Source organism: Sparus aurata, chromosome 13 (assembly GCF_900880675.1).
Source record: "Sparus aurata chromosome 13, fSpaAur1.1, whole genome shotgun sequence".
Lineage (NCBI taxonomy): Eukaryota > Metazoa > Chordata > Actinopteri > Spariformes > Sparidae > Sparus > Sparus aurata.
In genome coordinates, this window is record NC_044199.1 from 17,176,839 (window position 1) to 17,197,653 (window position 20,815).

Below are 20,815 nucleotides of genomic sequence, written 5' to 3' on the forward strand. Positions count from 1 at the left end.
GAAGGACCTGCCGTGTTCAATCAGTAACGTTCAAACAAATGAGCGAGTTGGCTTAAAAAAATACTGACAGCTAAAGGACTTTTAAACCCTGTTAATATTTAACTCAATGTTTGACCATGTTAACCGGCAGGAAAAGGAAGGAATGAAAGAGGAGAGTCACCCAGAAAGAGATTGCGAGGAACAAAATGTCCTCCTGAGTCACATCAGCCTAACCTTTGTGTAACATGATTCAACTTTTACACCGTTACAACGATATTAAATGACTTAGTGGACACACCAAAGACATGTCCCGGCATGGAATGTACCGACTGACAATCAACCATTTTTCAGGTGTGTCACTAGCATCCCAATCTCTTCATTATGAAACAGCATGATCCCCTTAGTCCTATGCTGATGAAAAGTCAGCTGAAGGTTCACAGGAAAACATCAACTGAAGTAGATGGGGACTTAAAGAACACAATATATAAAATGGATCCAATATCATCAAATCAATATTGGATCTTGGGGGCTGCTGCAGACTTGGATAACACAGGACGAGCTGTATGGAGCCATCTTCATTTTGTTTTTTCAGTAGTATTTTTTACATTTCAAAACCCCATCAATTTCAATAGGTAAGGAGAATGCTGCAACACTGTTTTGCTGTGAAGCTCCAGAAATGTTTTATGGACTACAAAACTTCAGCTGAAAAAACAAAAAACCCTACGAAAGTAACAAATATTGCTGATGTGTCTCTTTATTATTTTAAAAGGTCATTTAGGGTTTAAAAGTCTCATCTCGGCCCTGTCTCAGTCTCTGATGAAGAGGACTCTGAATTTCATTTGTAGACCAGTCATGACCATGACTACAGGGATATGAGTATAATATTGTTTGATACGTTCTCAATGATGGTGTCTAGGAAGACAAGTCAACTAGAAAACCTGATGCTTGAACGAAAACTTTTATTGTATTATATGGATGGTAAATGATGGAAAAGAAGTGTTGATACAAATGGTTAAGTTAATTTCAGCTCCTAGTGTCTGATTATATTTGTTGCTCAGAGAAGAAAGAAAATTTCATCAATCAGTTGCGACAAAGAGGTGTAACACAGAGTTTCACAATATCTAATAATATCTAATATTGTCTAAAATTATATCAGAGCACTGAAACAGTGAACTTCACTGCAAATTTAAGAATTAAAAATCACCCCAAGAATATTGCTCTGCGTCATACTGTACAACCAAGAGGTTTCATATCAGCAGATATCGGAAAACATATCCACTGATAGTATTAACCAACCAATACATGAACATGCAGCATGAACGACTGTCCTTAGCATTACAAGGAAAATTGCAGCATCCACTGGCCAATTTTGAAATTACAGTGACCGTGTTACAGTAATCTGTACCCGTTCTAAAACTTGCATTGCTGTCCCGTCAGTGAAACCGTTTGTGACCATCAACTCCATAGTCAAGAACAAACCAATTACACCACACTTGTTTCGTAAAAACTATTTATTCAACTCTTCGCTTCAGATTTAATATGACTTTTTTTGCAGAAAAGGTTTGATCAAACAAAGGAGTGTTTCAATCACTGGAGTCATGAGGTCAAGTGAGTAGATTCCTACTTTGCTGTTTGAGTAAGGCCACTGTCATGTAAGTTGAAACACATTCTTCACAGTAACCATTTGGAGTCAACAAGTAGTGAACACAGATCAACTTAGAGTGTGGAGGAGAGAGAAGCTTCCCATCAAGCTGCCTACAGTTTCTGGATCAGGATAGATGAAGCTCCACCACCTCCGTTGCAGATGCCTGCCAGCCCGTACTGGCCCGACTTCAGGTTGTGAACCATGTGACCCACGATTCTCGCTCCGGACATCCTGACAGGAGAAGAGAAAGAAAATATAAATACAAAGTAATCTATAATATTTTTGTACATAAATTAGTATTTTGCCAAATCGAGTTATTTAACTTTTTCTAAAATAATGCTACTGAATACATATTTTCAGGGAAAATGCACAGGAATAGATACATTTGATGTGTTCTGCAGTGCCTCTAGTTTTGTTTGGAACAAAAAAAAGCTCCCCAAAGCACCTCACCTGTCCTCAGTGATGCAGAAGCTGATTTTTGAGGCTGCCAAGTGGTTGCTAGTTTAGTATTAGGGCCACTAAAAGGTATGGGCTGAAAGTCCAAAACGAACTTCACTTTAGCTAGCTTCCTCAGTCCTAATCCATTCTATAAATTTACATCTGAAACTCCCACTCAAAGTCCAAAAGATGATTGAAATCTGTAAAGTAATACAAATAAAGCAATGTTTTTCATAACCGAAAACTACTTCCTGAAAAGCTTAAAGCAAGTGACAGCAGTTTAAAAAATTCTACTGAACTTCTTGATTATCTTATGATCTGATGATCTGTAATCCATTTCAGTATTTGTTTCAGGCCTGAAATTTAAAATATACTTCCTTGATGATACTGAAACTCTTTCTGCAGCACAGAGGACAGGAGGTGATAGGGGAAAAAAAGAGGCTATATTTCTGGAGAGACGGGACACACCATGTTCCTAATCTCGGCTCATTTTTTCCCTGGATCTAAGATAAGTGGCAGTTTCTTTGTTCTTTTCTCTTCATTCCAGGTCCAATGTCAGAACTCCTCCTTATGTCTGTGTGAGTCACTCTCAGCTACTTACCCAATGGGGTGTCCCAGTGACACAGCTCCCCCATTGACATTGACTTTTGTAGGGTCAATGTCCAACATCTTGATGTTGGCCAGCACAACCACGCTGAAGGCCTCGTTGATCTCCCACATGGTGATATCCTCCTTCTTCAGTCCCGCTCTATCCAGGACCTGACAGACACACACCAAGGAAATGTTTTCAGAACTGCATGCATAAACTATATGTGTGTGGTTCAGAATAAAGCACAGATTTTCACATTTTGCTGACGTCTCTTTCAGCCTTTTGGGCTTGCAACCAAACCATATTTGCATCAGTTTATTGTGTATAACTACTGAGTGAGTTTTATTTTGTATGCATGTTTTACTGCAATACACAGATATAAAATGACAAGTTAATACTGAGGCAGAGACCTGAAAGCAGTTCAACTACTGAGGATGTCCTGAGCTGATTCTAAGTATCAGTCTCCAGGCAGATCCAGGCATACATTAAACTGTGAGCAATCCCCTTCAGTGCAAATGTGAAAAATGAGAGACACACATTAGGCAAAATACAGTGATTAATTAAACTCAGATATGTGTTATCTCTCCTCTCTCTTATCAGCAAATAGCTGTATACAAAGCAAGACAGCTTCATGCTAACCTGGCACTGACCACTACTTCCACCAATTTAATTGATAAATGTCACAGCAGATCATATCAGCTGTCAATAATTAATATCATTTCTGTAAGTAATAAAGTTATATCTGTGAGTAATCGATCAAAGCCCAACATTGAACTTGGCTGTTGTTGGTTTTATGGGCCACAGTCCATCGCTCCACTCTGCCAATGGAGTGATACATCCTTTCTCCATAAGACTGCTTCACATCAGTTGACTGAAGTGACCTTCTCCCATTTAAATTTTCATCTATCATCAAGTTAAGCCTATTAACAATTGTGTGGATCAAGATCTGTTGAGGTGTTCGAAGAATCGGATTTATTAAACATTTGGTTATCAGCATGAGATCGGGAAAGTATCAACAAATACCAAATATTTAAGGACTTGGACTGGGGACAAAAATCTCAGTTTGGACAACCCTACTAATTACATACTCGTGCCCATTACATGCCCATACTCACTTTCGGTACAGCAAATGCAGGGGCAATGGGGAAATCAATGGGTGCAACAGCAGCATCAGCAAAAGCTGTGAAAAACAAAAAGAAAATATAACACAGCAATCAGACAAGCTATGTCAATTGTGAAAGGTTTTAAATACACAATTTTTTGCTGATTTGGTAACAAAAATCTAACAAATAAAAAATCCATAGGAATGCCTTACAAGCTCACAGCTTGTTGAGAAAACTGTCACACTGAAACATCTAAGAGTATTTTATCTATTCTTAATTTTTCAGTTTTAACCCGATGATGGCTTTTACACTGCACCTGTTCCCTGTGACTTTATAGGAGTGCAGTATTTTTTTGTTATAAAAAAAACATAAATCTAACATAGCCAAAAAATAATAATTACTACAACTGGAATACTGATTGTATATACTTTTTATTTGCATCGCTGTCATGTTTTATAAATTAAATACCAGTTAAGCTAGAGGTAAGCACAGTATAGCCTGTGTGCGTGTTTTTGTAAAGCTTACAAACAATTCTGGCCAGTGGAGTGACGTTGAGTCTCTTTGCAGCATCTGCTGTCATTAAAACAAGTGCTGCTGCTCCATCGTTCAGTGTGCTGGCATTGGCTGCCGTCACCGTTCCTAAACAAACAAAAAAAAGCAAGTGACCAATCACAACAAAATATATTACAACATAGATTTAAGTATGATGCATGGATGTTTTACTCTTCTGTTCTGTACAATTCTGTCCAATTAGAAAATAGTGGCCTAATGTTATCACCATGATGAATTATCTAATATAAGTAATGGCAGCTACATCATTACCATTCTCTTTTTGGAAAACTGCCTTCAGTTTGGGAACTTTGCTGAAGTCGACTCGTCTCCACTCCTCATCTTCAGACACGACCAAGTCAGGTTTACCTACAAAATCACAACAACATCAAATATGTTGTGCTATGTAAAGTAAATGAAGAAGGTCACTGACCGATGAGCAATTTTCTCTACCTCTCTGGGGAATGCTAACGGGTACGATCTCCTTAGCCAGGATGCCGGACTCGTATGCTGCTTTGCTGCGGCTGTATGAGCCGATAGCGTAGGTGTCCTGCTCCTCTCTGGTGATGCTGCTGTTCTTGGCTGTGTTCTCTGCACAGTTCCCCTGTTTAAGACAGAAGACGAGGTCAAATATGAGACTGATAAAATGACAAGGAGACATTTATAGGTCCTGTTATAGGTCTAATGCATGAAAATGCATGATACAAAATGCACATTGTGTTTCACACACATAACTGTCGCAGCTATATGTTAATGTGTGTTTAAGCCAAACATGTAAACCTTCGTTTCAAAATCTATATCTCGCAGTTAAACACAAAAATAAATTAAAATAACATACCATTTATCATTCTTATGTTGTAAAATAAAATAAAAATATTACTTTTAGAAATATCAGAACAATATTTTCTCATGGAATGTTTTGAAAAATGCTTCCAAATCAATTAAATGAAATAACATAAAAATAAAATGTATTTCCTTAACCTATACCTTTATTATGTTGGATTTGTCACCATGATCAGCTTCTGCACTAGGTCAAACCCCAATTCTTTCAAAAAGGAAATCTATCCAATTACAGATACAATAGGAACTTAAAATATAATTTTACCAAGAATTAAATCCTGACCTTCTTACATCAGCTTTTCAAATATTTCCAAATGCACTCAGATGTAATCTCCACTACTAGAATCATGAAAATATACACGAGATATATATTAACAAACTTCAAAACAGGCAGTTGATAGTCACCATGTGGAATTTGTTGTAGACATCAGTGAGTCCATCTTTGACAATGAGGTCTTCCATCCTCACTCCTCCGTAGGCTGGGGTCTCTCTGGACATCACATACGGTACGTTGGACATGCTCTCCATGCCTCCAGCCACCATCACATCCTAAAATCACACACAGACAGCCATCCATTTATCTGTAGTGACAACTAGAGTCTATTGTTTGTCTGACACTTAAAGGTCACTTTTCATATTCAGGTATATTCATATTCACAAGGCAGCCATTTTCCTCCGACATGGTGGTCAGGGTTTGAAGCTCCAGTGTCATACCGCTTCCTTCCAGGTTGCAAGTTGTATAAACGTAGGGAAACTGAAAAAGTGTTAACTTTTCACCGCTTCCAGATTTTCTGTTGTCTCATCAGTTGGTAATGAAATATGGAGCGACATTGGCCCATATTTCAAGGTAAAACAGTATATTTGATGACCCATTAACTTCAATTAGATAACAACTAATCCTAGGAAATCAACCAATTTCTAGTGAACAGTACGTCAGTATGTGAATACCGAGAATGCACAATCCGCCGCCCCCATACTTTGGCCCTTAGACTCAGTCTACCATTCAGCCCTGAGATTAATTCCCTGAGACAGCTACAATATTAACTGCATCTTCTTTGATAAGGTCAGAGACGTTATAATTACTGGCATCGGTTTATCTTTAAAGCCCCAATTCAAAAATTACCATCATATATTATATCTGTGTTACGCTATGGAACACTAGTCAATTTTTAACACACTCCAGTGACTGACTTCTGCTTCCGGTGCCTCATGCCAGGACTTATCTTGTGAAAACTGATTTTAGTGCAAGTGCAGCGGCCTCATGGAATTTCTTGCAACATGAGCTAAAACTGAATTATCTTGTATCATTGGCATGCTTTCTATCTTAAATAAATAACCGCCCACTATTGACCTGTAACTGTTTCAACTTACTATTACACTATTACATACTGTTGTTTTCTTGTATGTTTGCTTTTCGATTTTAATCTGGCTTGCTTTGGTGTTTGCTTGATGTCTCTGCACATGCTTAGCATCACTAACAATGAGAGCATCCCTCTCATTTAAAGGTTTAAATGATTGAATGATTTGAAAGGAAAGGCGTGAATTAATTCTAAATTGTCAACCTTAGCTAATGGTTAATGGTAATGGTTAATAAATATGCCGTTTTACCTTAAAATATGGCCCGATGCCCCTCCAGTTGTCATTATCCATCATCTTTTCAGTTGCTGATCAATCAGGAAGCAGTGAAATCATAACAATTTGTCGGATTCTTTAGTTTGACAACAGAGATATGTCTGACTATAGTGTACATACGATTTATAGTTTCAGTCTCTCTGTTACAACCATATTGTAATACTGAATAAGTTGTCAGTATATGGTAAACAAAGCTTATTTTAGTTTTTTCTTTATCTTGTCAGGGATCAGATTTGTGTTACACATGATACTTATGTACAGTGTTATACATTGTCACTGTACCTTCCAACGTCATCTAGCAAACAGATGAGCGACATGTGTGTTTGATTTTTAAGTTACCTGGTGTCCACACATCAGACTCTGAGCTGCCATCATGATCGACTTCATCCCCGAGGCACAGACTTTGTTGATGGTTGTTGCTGGAGTGCCGAGGGTCAAGCCTGAAGATACAATCAGAGACACACTGTACTTGTAAAACTAAACTGAAAATAAATCTCCTGCATCTCATAACTTAGTTATGCTTTTGTGTGTCATCCCAGTATGGGAGAACTGTATCTTTGAAAATCAACAGTGAACTGTTGTGAATGATATAAACCTTACTGTCAATCACAGCCGTTATGCTTCCAATGCATTTTCATATTGGTTTTATAAACTTCCTGGAAATTTTTCCAAATGAGACCAGAGGCCTTTTTGGAGACCAACCTTTGGAGTCAGCAACTGCAAGCTTTCGGTTTTCTTATCTTTAACCATTGTCACGCATGTATAAAGCGTGGCTTTCAGATAATGAATGCATACAAACACTAGCTGCTCTCAGACAACTTTTAAGTGGAAAAGATGGCAATCCTGCTCTTTGTAACTGGTTTAATCATTCCTGATTGGTCAAAACAGCAAGTGTGGTGCTGGATTCTGAAAATTCATGTTTTGGCGTGATGCCAATATGCAGATAGAGGATGAACATACTGTATACTAGTGTGGTCATACCTGCTCCCAACAAGGCTTGTCTTGTGGGGGCCTGTCCTTCTCCTGCCTGTAGCACATTGCCCATGTAGACTTCCTTTACCTCTTCGGGGGTGATTCCTAAACACAAAAACATCAAGACAACTCAGGAAACATACACATCCATCCACCACTCAAATGAAACAGAGTGGGAAATGGGTGCGCATCAAGCCCTAAATGGAGGGAAATAGTCTTCTCTAAACAAAGTGAACCATCCGAACACACCTGCTCTGTCGATGGCCCCCTTGATGGCAACAGAGCCCAGTTTGGTGGCTGGTACTGCTGCCAGGCTGCCTCTGAAGGAGCCCATTGGAGTGCGCACTGCGCTGACAATGACGACTTCCTGAAAACCATGCATTTAAAAAAGTCTACATGAGTGTGTGCAGTCCAAACACTTCGCTGTGATAACAACATGAAATTTCAGTTTCTGCAGTGTACTTACATTGAGCGAAGGGCGAGATGTGTATGTTCTTGACAGGTACTTGTGAGCCTACAGGGGCAGGATAATGATGTGAACAGCTCATCTTCCATACAAGACAGACACAATGTTTCCACCTGAAGCCCCTTAAATCAGTCTGGGCTCTAATCAATCGACTTTTAAGTTAGTGGAGGAGCTTTAGCAACACGTTAGCTAACGTAATGCTACCAAGAAGGGCAGACAGAAGGGTAGCAGCCTGGTGACGACATATGGGCTAATATTGTCATTTAAGGCAGCCTGGTGTCGTATCATTTATTCGTATGCCTTTGCCCCGTATATATGACCCTTGTCGGGTTTGATTTAAAGTTATGCTAGCCGTTGTTGTCGCTATTATTGTTTCTCCTCAGTTACTCTGTTGAGGAGCAGACCTTGCTGTTGCACCGCTCAGTCAGTGATATAAGACATCCTCACTAAAGCACCCGGGTCACCTGCAGCCGTTATCACATATGTTCAGGCTGCACTTTGGCCAAGGACGCTACGCAGACACACTAAGGTTAGCTGAGCTGCTCCAAGTTAACCCAGGCCCCTCTGTTTACAGCCATTCAGACAAATGCTATAGCTAGCATTCCGATGCAACAACAATGACAGACAAACCTAAACTGACTGTGTTTCACACACTCTCACTTACCAGGCGTTTACAGATTTGTGCGTGCATGTTTAAAAGTCCACTGGATGACATTTTGGACTGGGCGACAGGGCTGACTCAATGACTGGGGACCGCTTCACCTTCAGCCATGCAGCGGAGGGATAAATACAGCGGCCAATCACAGTGAGAGGTGTGTTTCCCCCTACGTCACCGTTGGCTGTGCGTTATGGTTATTGTAGTTTTACCAATTAAATCATGATATAATCGATTACATAAGCTGCACCAGACATTTAACTTCGAACTACAAGCTTGTATACACAACTAGAGATGAAACAACTGTGTAAATAAGTAAACGTTCAAGAATAAATGTTTTGAATTGAACATTTTGAGAAATAATTCTACTAGACACTGGTGTTTTGCTTCAATCACAGCTCATCAGAGAAACTGTGCATTGTTTATTTATTTATTATTATTATTTTTTTTAGCTTTTTATTTGTTCCACACTTGTCGACTGTGTGACCTCTGACGACAGAGTAGACATCAAGGTTTTGAAGGTACCCTTATGTCTACAGGTCATGTTAGCATGTTACTAGCTGCTAAACCCATTGTATAAATGAAATGAGCAAGACATCTCGTTTATTAGCTCACACCACCTATAGTGCTCTTATCCAGTTCAGTTAAGACACTTACGGTGTGTGTGTGTGTGTGTGTGTATGTGTGTGTGTGTGTGTGTGTGTACTAATGGTCTATTTGCCTGGATTCCAACACACACTGAGAATTCAGGTTACCCTTGGACATGATAAAGGGGCATTCAAACTCATTCTTTATTTTATTTTCACTCTTCAAATTGAAGCATGTAAAAAAATTACATTGATAAAAGTTGTTGCAAACATGTTGGTTATCTTTAATTTCTATTGCAGGTTTCTACAGAAACTGAAATTTCAGGCCTGGTGGTGGTGGTGCAGGTCTGTGGTAGATAAGTTCCGCTGGGCCTTGTACAGTGGTGGTTCTAGACCAGTTTTAATAGGGGGGCCAGGTTGGGGCCGGCTTTTTTGTAAGGGGGCACATACAACCCAGAAAAAAGGACAAATCCCTCATTCAGACAAAGCAGTGTTTACAATTTCAGCAATTTTGATTGGGTAGTAAACCGCTGAGACACTTTATTTCTGCCTTTCCCTTCAGAACAAAATCATTGCAAGAAATATGTCTTTGTGTTATTAATGCAGACTCCCTGTCAGGGGGGCCACAGGGGGGTCCAGACTCAGAGTTACGGGGGCACTGGCCCCTGTTGGCCCGCCCCCTAGAACCGCCCCTGGCCTTGTATTGTGCATTTTGCTTCAGTGACAGTTCCTGTTGCTGTAAAAAAATCTAAATATGCGCCCACAATTTAGTTAACTGTGTACACTGTTTCTCTACATTCCACATTGTCCACTACATCAAAGTGAGAAGTCACGTCTTTCCCTCATTGGGGTTTGAAGGCTACAGATGTGAGCATGTCACTAGCTGATGAACAAGACACCATCTCTTTTATTGGTTTCTACCCCCTAAAGTGCTGTTGTGATTTTCTTTTTCTTTTTCGCAACACCTCCTCTGAAGTCATTGTGGCAGAAAGATACCTGCTTTCCGACTCAACATGTCTGGGTTCAAACAAACACCAGTCTCCAGATTTTCATTACATGTTTTATCAAAACATGTTTTATTGAAGCATGCCAGAAAAAAACCATGACAACATTTGACCTCTACAGGATTATTATGCATTTCTTTTTCAAATAGTGCATTTCTATCTAGAAGTCTACAGAAAAAGCCCCCAAAGATCCACAGGATTAGTTATTAGAACACACCATTGCTATAACTATGTGCTCACAGTTGTGTGCACGTGCTTATGTGGGTCATTTTTTTTCCTCATTTGCAATCCATCCATGCGTAGTTCAGCAGAGTGCGCCTTGCTTTTCTACGCTGGTAGTGGTACTCTGTCTGCCTGGATCCATAGGTGAAGTAAAGGTAACCTGAAAAGTAGGTTGCACCGCTGTTACCACCTCAAATAGGAACCCATAATGTCACTGCAGATGGACAGACCTCTGACTGTTACCTACCTCGGTTCGCGAAGGCAGCATCCACTCTGTAGCCAATCCCAGGGAGCTCTCTGTGAATGAATTTGGGGAACCCTCCGTCCATTCTGCCCCTCCTTTCATTGTAGCTATATGAGTAATATTGGGAGGTGTTCAGCGACATGTGGTATCTGTCTATATCTGAAATCAGTAAGTTTATGGCTACTGATATTACTCACCTCCAGTATTTGTTCTTCACAAAGATCAGGGTTCTGCCTATGAATGTCACATAGACAGCAGCGTCGACCTTGGTGACGGATGAAGGCAAGCCAAAGTCGCTGAGAGGTTTGGGATAACCAGGCAGCACCGTGTTTCCTCTGATCCCCCAGTAATGATCCCCTGTGATGTGAAAAAGGCGAGTTATGTTCCTGATGAGTCCCAGTATTCATTTAAAGCGTTTCTCTTTTGAAATTAAGGACAATTTATTTCCTGTATTATTAACTAAATCAAAGAAAGAAACCTTCAAAGAAAATGGCAGTGTCGCTTCTCTTGTACTCATAAGCAGCATCAACTTTGCTGATTCCAGGCCAAACAGACCGTACTGTCTTTGTAGTGATGCCGTCCCAGGAGCTGCTCCTCTTCCAGAAATATCTGAGAAAGACACACAAAGATCTGGGATAAGCTGACAGTGACCACACACTGTGGAAAAAAATCTGTACTGTACAGTATGCATATAACAGCTCTATCTAATGGAGTAGCATGCCTCTGTGAAACTTCAGTATGCATTACAAAAAATAGAATGCCTCACCCATCTTTAAAGAAGTAAAGATTCCTCTGGATGGTCGTTGCAGCATCAAAAATCAGGTTCCTGTTGCACCTGTCTGGAAGAGGTTCTGATGTGGGTTCAGGTGCGGGTTGTGGTTTTGGGTCAGGTTTAGGCTGTGGGTCTGGGTCAGGTTGAGGTGATGTTCCGCGGACTCCTTTGAGAGGCAAAAGAGAAGGAAATAGCGCTTGTAAAGGTCTCAGGGGGAGAGTTTGTCGATACTTTCATGAAAAGCGCTCCGTCTCTTGCTAAAAATCTGTGTGATTTAGTTTAGCTCTCACCGTAAAGAGCCTGCACTCCCTGTCTGTCATCATCTGGTAGCTTGTATCCTGCTGTGGGAACGTATTTGTAGGTGGGAAACATCAGGGCTGTCCTGAGCTTGGAGTGGTCTAATCCCAGTGCATGGCCAAACTCATGGGCTGCCACCAAGAACAGGTTGGCTCCTGCAGACACATTGATAAGGTTACTGTTGATACGTAATCAGCTATGATATTATATCACCCCAGTAATAATGCTTCCTTAATGTCAGCACCTGCTGAGGTCAGAGTCCAGGTTTCGTCTTCATCAAAATGGGTGTCACCTCCGTGGCCCTCTCCGGGGGAGAATGCATGGGCCAAAGTCCCCATTTCCCCATCGAATGGAGCAAAATCTCCATGGGCTGGTTTGTATAGGAGGAAAGTAAAGTTAATACTAAAATCAAACATTTTCTTGAAAGCAAAGAAGGCGCTTCATTACCTCGTCTGCTGAACATGATCATAATGTCAGCAGTGCCGAAGTAGATCCGCTTGAAATTCAGAGGGATTACATCACTGTAGAGTTTCAGAGCCTGGGCTATGGTGGCATCCACAACACTCCGACTCAAGTCGGGTGTGTAGTTATTTATCCTGTGGCGGTGTGAGAGTAAAACTGAGTGACAGAATCTCACAACAGGCATTTAAATGCGCTTGATGTTTGGGTGAGCTGCTTGCACAGACTTCTTGCTCTTTATTCTGACGTGGAAATCTTGCTCATTACCTGTATGTGATCACATTCTTCTCCCACTTTGGTCGACCAGCAAAATGACTATATCTGCTCACATCTGGGACACCACAGCGGGGTTGAGCCATTACCTCCAAGGTGTTGGAGTCTAACTGGCCAGTCACCTCCAGGCCAAAATACTCCTGCATTTTCCTGAGAGTTTCGTCATAGGAATCCAGAGAGCTGCGCCAGTGGCTGTTGGGGGCACTGACACCCACATCAGAGAAAAACCGAGACAGGTAGTCCTAGACAAAGACAGCAGGGATAAACATCATCATCATCATCATATACAGATGTAACCCCATTTACTGTATGATTTATTTGATTGATTTGAAATTTAGCTATTCAAATTTAAGTGCACAATGACTCAAAAATATGAGCGATAAAGATCATTTTTAAATCATAATCTCATTCAAATTCAAATCCTTGAGATTTGTATGAAATAAAATCAAATATTTATACTATTCATGTTTGGTATTTTTCTGATCTAGCCGGTCAGTGCATTACCCTCTGTAACTTCCTCACTTCAGTTCATTTTAGTGGTGGTGTCCGCCTTTCCTGCAATTTATCCAGAACTCTGCATGAACATGTCTGTAATTTTACCTCAAGGATATTTTGTCCCACTGTTTACTGTTCACTCTCCTACAGCTGTGTAAGAGCTGTATTAAGACAGTGCTAATGCTAAACCAACATTTCCGACAGCTGCTTCACATTAAAAGTGTTGCTGAAACACAGGGTGGCGCTAATTTTATTAATTTCTTTAATTATCAATGATGAGTAAATAAAATGCTTATGCACAAATATTACACCATATCTAATGAAAATGGCCATAGAAATGCACTGTGTTAAAACCCCTACATTAATCATTAAAAAATAATCTGCATCACAAAGTTGATGTCCTTGAGAAAGAAAAACGCCCACAAATTCCAATATGCAGATAAAACTACACATATGATTCATCTGACTGATGATTTTTAATGTCACAAAGCTCGGAAATGAATATCTCTAACAATTAGAGTTACATTTTTCTTTTTCATGTTGCAAAAATGATTTCTCTTTTCTCCTCAGCATCACCAGGTTATTTACCACCAACAAGCAATGCAGCACTTTGACACAGAGAAACACTTCATGTTTACCTGGGCTTTAGAGATCTCTTCTTGGCCGGTCGAAGCGGCGGGCACAGCTCCACAGTCTGCTACCACTAAAACTATCATCACAGTTTTAACAACCAGTGCAACTTCCATGATTCCTTTTTTCTACCTTAGAGCAGAGGGAACAAATTCTGAGTCTTCCGCCTAAGCTCTTCTCCGATGTAGAGTTATAGACTAGTTATGTACCAGTTGGTTGTTTCCTGAAACAGTCAATTTCAGTGTTTTGATAGTGAGGTAAAGTGCAGAGGGAGATGCATGACGGGGCAAAATAAAATTCCTGCAAGTGTCTTAACAGGCCCAATCACAACAACAAGTGAGACAATGGATGTAGTGATGGGAGAAGACATCGGGGGCGGGGGGAGAGGTACGATGAGGGCAACAGCTGGAGTAACTTGGGCCTGCACGAACATGATGTAGATTCCAAATAACACAATATAAGCATCAAAACATGTTTTTTTTTTAATCAGACCAAAGTTAGCGTTGGGTCCTGTATGTGTTTTCCTGAGTTTTGTTAGTGGCATAACTATTTTGTTTACTCCTGAGACATTTTGCTTCATTGCTTTCTCTGATAAGGATTTTTTTTTCTCACAAAAACTGAACAAAGAACATACAGTGGGTAGTGTTTTGCCTTTGAGTTAGAGGCTGCATTAGCCAGCTTTGCAATATTCCAATAAACAAAATACCTCTGTTATTGTTTTTTTAATCACAAACGGAATATTTATTTTGGGGTGAAATCTTCCTATAAAAGAGCACCCGTCATGTGGAAATAATGCAGCAGTGAATGTAGTTAGCAAAGACAACAAGAGAGGGATCCACACAAGCTTTAAATTAGGCCGATACAGTGGAGGCCACAGTGGCACTGACATACAGCGCTGTAGTTTCAGCCTGGATGTGATGGATGTTTTTTGTTTGTTTGTTTCTCTCCTTTTGTTACAATTAAAATTCACAGGGTTCATGCAAAATCTTTTGGTTCCCTTCATTTGATATACAGATTATGTCCGGATGGAATACCAACTTAAGGGACAGTTTCAGAAGAAACAAAATAACACTTTTACATTTGCAATACATTTTGTGTTTAATTATGTCCTTTACAGCTCCTTACTACAAATATGACTGGAAAAAGGGTAAATCACAGACATTTGATGGTGAACCCCTTCAGGACTTTATCTAGTTAAATACCCTTTACTGAATAATAACCATGAAAATGTGATGAAGATCTTGGTATGGAGGGCATTTTGGAGAAGAAATTGCTCAAAAATAACACAAGTAAAATCAGAGTTAGCAGAATAAAGTGGTTTGGTAGGGTAATCTACCAAAACATTTTTTTTTTTTTTTACGGAGGGTAAGCAGGTAATACCAAATCATGTAGTCGCATATTTAAATCGTCAGTATGTCAACTTTTTTGTTGCAAAAAATAAAACAGTTTCTGCGACACAGCAAAGTACTTATAATAAATCTTATGTTTTTTAAATTTTCATAGTCTTTTATTAAGTTTATCTTGTCTTTTGTAGTGGACCGGACAGAGGAATATACAAGGGAATGAAATTCTTTCATTAACATTTTGACGGTGTAATCAAAAGGCTCATTGTACCAATGACCTCTGACCTTAAGGAGGAAGGATGTCAAGACAGACAAGGAGCAGAACTAAGAAGACTTCCCCTCTCCCACTAACAACACTTAAGTGTATTTGATTATACACTATACACCATACACCAGTATGATTTACTTATACCTCTATTATTATTTATCATTTTTGATAGGCTCCACTGTTGAGTAAATCCTAAAATACAAATAAGAAAAGGTTTAATTGTTATGTGACTTGTTACTTGTTCCAGTTGAGTTTCCAATGTGCATACGTATATAATTCAAATACTATTTATAAATCAAATTGCTCTCCTTTAAGCTGAAGCCAGTTCTCTTTCCACACAAATGAATTTATTAGTAATCAGTTAAAGAGCCCAAAGAATCCTCTGTCTTCAAAAAGACCTCTAGATTATAAAACTTTACCACACGTGCTGGCTCTCTCTCCTATGACTTCTTTTGGTTCTTCTCTTGTTTCCTTTTGGCTCATCCTCCTATCCTGACTCTTGGCTTTTGCTCATCACCCTTTTTGGGCTCTATGTGGTGAAACCCCTCTACTTGGCCATGTGGCCAACAGGCATGTATGGGTGTTTCACTTTTTACTGAGAGTTAAGAAAAGCTCCAGAATGAACTCTGAACTGAGAAGAAACTCCTAAAAGCCACAAGCAAAGCCTGCCCATGCTATATAATTTGGTATAATCATTCATTTTTGTAATCCTCCTTTTTTTCTGTTGTTAACTTTTTGACTTTAGACGACTTTGGCTTCATGAATCTCAACTCCAGTTGACCAGAGAACACATGCTGTGTCTCTCTTCTGTGGCCTCAGATAGCAGCCTGGACTCATCATCCTGAAGAAGTGAGACCAGCTGTTTCACTTAACCTATTGTACAGAGGATATCATCTGGCTGCACTGTGGTCTTAGAGGAGCATGCGGTAGTGTAATTACACCATTTACAATTCATTCATGCTTTATCATTTATCCAGTATGGTTGTATATATGTATGTATGTGTATGTTTAGTGGTAATTCCTAATTCATCATCCATGTCCCATATTGGTTTAATAAATCTCTTTTATTAAGAGAATTAAGGCGCTGTATTTTTGATGCCTTAATGACAGAGATGGAGGTCAATCAGAAATTACTACTTTCAGATGTAAGATGAATTTGATGTGATATAAAGAAGCAATCACATTACACAAGCAAAGGGAAGAGGGTAATATTTTGCTGAGACACCTATTTGTTAGTTGAGGGTACTACGTTCTGGCACTTGTTACATTTTTACAGACGTACATATTGTATCCAGTATTTGGACTCTGACAACCATGATAATCGCCATTTTTTGCATTGATTTAGTATTTATTGTATTTATTTATAAGGCCTCAACACAAGGTTAATCATTCTAATATTGTCTAATTAAAGATGTGTTGATAAATTGCTTCATGTCATGTACTTTTTTGACATAGTGAATTTCTCACTAATCAGAAGCATTGCCAGAAAGTTCCCAATGTTAGAATCCCTTCAGATTTAAACTTTTATCCAATCTGTCCAATTCCCAGATTGGCTGAAAAGTCTCTTACACAGCATTAACACATACATATACATATGACAATATGTAGAATACAAAACTTATATCACATTTTATTTATAAATTTTGAATACTGTATGTTTACAACTGTAAATACATTTGATAGAATTTCATGTTGAAAATATAATATTAGGAATGATATACATATTTAAAAAGTATATTTCTAACAAACTGATGTACATTAATTCTCATTCAGACTGGCTTCATAAGCAGCTTAGCGAGTAAACTGTTCTAGAAGTTAGTGCAACGCAGAAAGTAACTGTTCCTCAGCACACGATACAACCTCCCTGTCCTTAGGTTGTACTCAAACATGTAGGGTCCACTGTAGATGTAGGTGAAACCTGCAATCCAGAAGCTCAGTGTTAGTTTCTCTACTAGCTTCAAAATTTTGGAAAGTACACATTCATTTTTTGGCGAGAGTGTTCAGCTTTAAATGTTACTCACCTCTGTACTGGAAAGCTGCAGTCACTTTGCCCGACAGGCCAAAGAAGGTCTGATCCACCCGCTTGGGGAATCCTCGGTCCATAGTCCTTCTGGCCTCATCATAACTGTGAGATACATTCAGTGAGGGTAAAGGGTAGAGAACAGCTCACTGGCCTACTGAAATGATAAATTACCATATACTCTAAACACACCTGAAGTAATAGTCGCCCACAAAGAACAGAGTCTTGCCAGATTCGACGTCATAAAGGGCTGCATCGATTTTCCTCACACCTCTTGGCAGACCAATTCTGTTAAGTTTTTTAGGATAGCCATGTATAGGTTCATAGCCAGAATAGGCCCATACTCTGCGACCTGCAGGAAGGAAAAAGCTCACAGTTGATTTAGGTAAGTTTTGAAATGGAGCCTCTGGGAGTTAAGGAGAACACAAACCTTTAAAGAGGAAGATTCTGTCTGACTGTCGGTTTTCATAAGCAGCGTCGATGTGGATGGGGGCATTGGGCCAGAAGTTTGTGATGAGACTCTGCTGAGGTGTATTGCTCTGAGGGTAGCTCCGCCAGAAGAAGCTGAACACAAACCGATATAGCAATTTTGTAAGATTCGGTTAGGTGACTTTGGAGTCCTATGTTTTAGCACTCTGCCGTATGTAAGTCTGTCTGATACCTGTCCTTGAGGAAGAGCATTTCTCCTCGCAGGGTGGTGACAGCATCCAGGACCATGGTTGAATCACAGGCATCGGGTGTGGTCGGGGGCTCAGGTCCAGGCTGACCAGGATCCTTATCAGGGTTTCGACCTGAAGGTGAAACAAACTGAGTCATTAAGTCTTTAGAAACTAGGTCAACTGCTGTTTGCGCACCCAATGAACTGAGAGGTAGTACTAACCATAGAGAGACTGGATGCCGTTGACATCATCCCGGGGCAGAACGAAGGTGTCAGGGTTTCTGTATGAGTACGTGGGGTACATGAGAGCACCAGGATCATCAGAGTGAGACAAACCCAGGGAGTGGCCAAACTCATGGGCGGCCACCATGAAGAGGACGTAGCCTATAGAAGATACAGAAACACTCAGGTTTACAGCCTGGCACATTAGAAAATAATTTCCCTCTTAATGGTAAAGTTACATGAGCTCCTCCACACTCAGCCTCTTTGACAAATTTTTAGGTCAGCTGAAATTTAGGTGAAGTTGGACACTGCCAAGATAGTAACAGCCGGAGCTACTTGTCAGAAACCTTTGTTACACCTAAATGTGTGTAAAGACACATATTGAAATTAAATGATAAATATATACAATTAGATGTACTATGTACGGTTATACGTTTCTTATAAAAACATGACTAACCAATTGCATTTGAATACCAAAATGGAAAGATAAGCTAAAAAAAAAGTACTAAATACACACATCACAATAATTGCGTGATTTTAAAAAAAAATATTTTTCATAATTAGGACTATGCAAATTACCACTTAAATAAGACAGTGTGCAAACAAACAAACTCACCTCTGTTTGAGCGTAAAGTGAACGTTTCATCATCGTCAAAATGAGCGTCTCCTCCAATGCCAGAGGATGGCGAGAAAGCATGAGCAAGAGTGCCATCAGGGCCATCAAATGGGTAGTAATCACCATGTGCTGTTAGCAAGAACATGTTAATGTCAGGAAACTAGACAAACAATGATTGCTCTGTACTTTCATAATGTTGTTCTTACCTGCACTTTCTGTATTTTTGCAAGAAAACAGCATATCAGAACTGGATTTCCCAAATATGGCATTGTTCCATTTGCTAAATGAAAACATAACCTTTTGAACACATTCCTTACCCTTAAAAATGGGAAAGGGGAAAAAACAAGCTCTGACATTTCTGCAAGCTGCTGCATGCCAACGCTGGAATGATTGTGTCTCTTTGTTATGTTGACTTATATACTGGACATTATGTAACTGCACTGTAACTATGCAGACGATCCGCTGCCAGACATTAAAGGATAAATGTCACTACAGTGTGTGCTACAGCAGAGATGTACCAAGCCCTCTAAGTAACTGTCATTCCAAACCAAACACATGCTGGAAAATAGATTCTTCACAATAAAGTGTTGTGAAAAGTAATCAAAAGATTTACTTGAGTAAAACTTATTGTGTTCAAAAATAACTTCACTAAATAACTGAAGAATGAAAGTGAACCATTCATATATAATTAATATATACTTTACTGTCAAAAGTATTTTTTCCAGCAATCAGTGTATGTAAAAGTACATTTTACATATATGTACATGTTTGTATACACTGTAGGCTATGGGTCAATTATTGGCCTGACATATCAGCACATTGAAGATCAATCAATTATCATGTTCTGTACTTAAGTAATTCAAGGTACTTGTACTTCACTTGATTACTTTTATTTTATACTTTTTCCAACTTCCAGTCCAAAGGCTTTCAGAAAGAAATGGTACTATTTACTCCATTACATTTTAAACACTTAGTGACAATACAGTGCTATCCTAGCTGATAATACTTGCACTTCACGGAAGTCACACTCAGTATGTAGGGCTTTTTTTTTTTGGAATAGACCACTAACAGTTCTTGTGTACTCACATAGGCGGCCGAAAGAGATCATGATGTCAGCGGTGCCGCTGTAGATTCTTGTGAATCTGAGAGGAGTGACTTTGGCCCAAACCTGCAGAGCTTTTTCTATGGAGTAATCCACCTCTGACACAGACATGTCCGGTGTGTAGTTCACTATTCTACAAAGCAGGGAAAAGTCAAGAATAGTATTAGCCTTATGACAATGGCACTTTCTCACTCTTTCTCTCTTGAGATCATTCACCTGTATGTCAGGCTGTTTTTCTCCCACTTGAGACCATTTCCAAATGTGGAGAAACGGGCGATCTTGCTGTCTGGAACGCCACAGCGGGGTTTCTTCATCATCTCCAAGGTGTCAGCGTCTAGCATTCCAGTGATCTGGAGACCAAAGAATCTCTGCATCTCACTCAGCTTTTTGGTCACCGGGCTGATCCCCCGTCTGATAGTTGAGCCGGTCTCCTCCGTTAGGTTGAAGAAATTCTTCAGGTAGCTCTGTTTAAGAGGGTGAGAATTGTTTACCTAGGAGTTGGTAGTGAGGTTTCCAAAACGCATATTAAGATGCAAAATGCATGAAAAAGCAAAGAAACAAAAACAAACAAACAAATAAATAAAACAAACAAACAAAAAACATTCATACCTCTGCAAAACCCTCATCTTGCACGGTAACTTGGGATACTGGCACGCAGTAAACTGCTACTGCCAAGCTCAGTGCAATGCACAGACTGCAAGACCTCATGCTTCCTTGTTGAACGAGATTTGTGTA

At 39.6% G+C, this 20,815-nt stretch overlaps 3 protein-coding genes across 3 annotated transcripts; all 3 read right to left on the minus strand.

The window, feature by feature from the left end:
* Positions 1–1,472: 1,472 nt before the first annotated feature.
* On the minus strand, positions 1,473–9,036 carry acat1 (acetyl-CoA acetyltransferase 1). Its single transcript, XM_030438316.1, has 12 exons — positions 8,878–9,036; positions 8,214–8,261; positions 7,997–8,114; positions 7,757–7,852; positions 7,115–7,215; positions 5,549–5,692; positions 4,757–4,907; positions 4,577–4,672; positions 4,280–4,393; positions 3,767–3,831; positions 2,664–2,821; positions 1,473–1,855 (listed from the first exon to the last, which is right to left on the minus strand). Exons 1-12 carry the CDS (start codon positions 8,926–8,928, stop codon positions 1,735–1,737), a joined length of 1,263 nt encoding a protein of 420 aa, XP_030294176.1. The 5' UTR covers positions 8,929–9,036; the 3' UTR covers positions 1,473–1,734.
* A 1,461-nt stretch (positions 9,037–10,497) lies between these two features.
* Positions 10,498–14,105, minus strand: mmp30 (matrix metallopeptidase 30). Its single transcript, XM_030438313.1, has 10 exons — positions 13,860–14,105; positions 12,721–12,968; positions 12,442–12,590; positions 12,239–12,364; positions 11,988–12,149; positions 11,692–11,863; positions 11,404–11,534; positions 11,123–11,282; positions 10,929–11,032; positions 10,498–10,841 (listed from the first exon to the last, which is right to left on the minus strand). The coding sequence occupies exons 1-10, from the start codon at positions 13,965–13,967 to the stop codon at positions 10,738–10,740; spliced, it is 1,464 nt and encodes a 487-aa protein (XP_030294173.1). The 5' UTR covers positions 13,968–14,105; the 3' UTR covers positions 10,498–10,737.
* A 2,962-nt stretch (positions 14,106–17,067) lies between these two features.
* LOC115593617 (collagenase 3-like) lies at positions 17,068–20,815 on the minus strand. The gene is made up of 10 exons (XM_030437201.1): positions 20,690–20,815; positions 20,297–20,544; positions 20,065–20,213; positions 18,979–19,107; positions 18,363–18,524; positions 18,144–18,273; positions 17,913–18,046; positions 17,675–17,834; positions 17,484–17,587; positions 17,068–17,380 (listed from the first exon to the last, which is right to left on the minus strand). The coding sequence occupies exons 1-10, from the start codon at positions 20,786–20,788 to the stop codon at positions 17,271–17,273; spliced, it is 1,425 nt and encodes a 474-aa protein (XP_030293061.1). The 5' UTR covers positions 20,789–20,815; the 3' UTR covers positions 17,068–17,270.

Bases quoted from the DNA above. Each gene is read 5' to 3' on its own strand.
- LOC115593617 (XM_030437201.1), bottom strand. From the start codon at position 20,788: ATGAGGTCTTGCAGTCTGTGCATTGCACTGAGCTTGGCAGTAGCAGTT. The intron at 20,214-20,296 runs GTGAATGATCTC...CCTGCTTTGTAG, and splicing joins AAAAACAGCCTGACATACAG to AATAGTGAACTACACACCGG. The intron at 17,835-17,912 runs GTTTGTGTTCTC...TCCTTCCTGCAG, and splicing joins CAGAATCTTCCTCTTTAAAG to GTCGCAGAGTATGGGCCTAT.
- mmp30 (XM_030438313.1), bottom strand. From the start codon at position 13,967: ATGGAAGTTGCACTGGTTGTTAAAACTGTGATGATAGTTTTAGTGGTA. The intron at 12,365-12,441 runs GTAATGAAGCGC...TATACAAACCAG, and splicing joins GATCATGTTCAGCAGACGAG to CCCATGGAGATTTTGCTCCA. The intron at 11,535-11,691 runs GTGAGGCATTCT...TGTCTTTCTCAG, and splicing joins CTTTACTTCTTTAAAGATGG to ATATTTCTGGAAGAGGAGCA.
- acat1 (XM_030438316.1), bottom strand. From the start codon at position 8,928: ATGTCATCCAGTGGACTTTTAAACATGCACGCACAAATCTGTAAACGC. The intron at 3,832-4,279 runs GTAAGCTTTACA...TGTTTTTCACAG, and splicing joins TCCACTGGCCAGAATTGTTT to CTTTTGCTGATGCTGCTGTT. The intron at 1,856-2,663 runs GTAAGTAGCTGA...TTCTCCTGTCAG, and splicing joins TCACTGGGACACCCCATTGG to GATGTCCGGAGCGAGAATCG.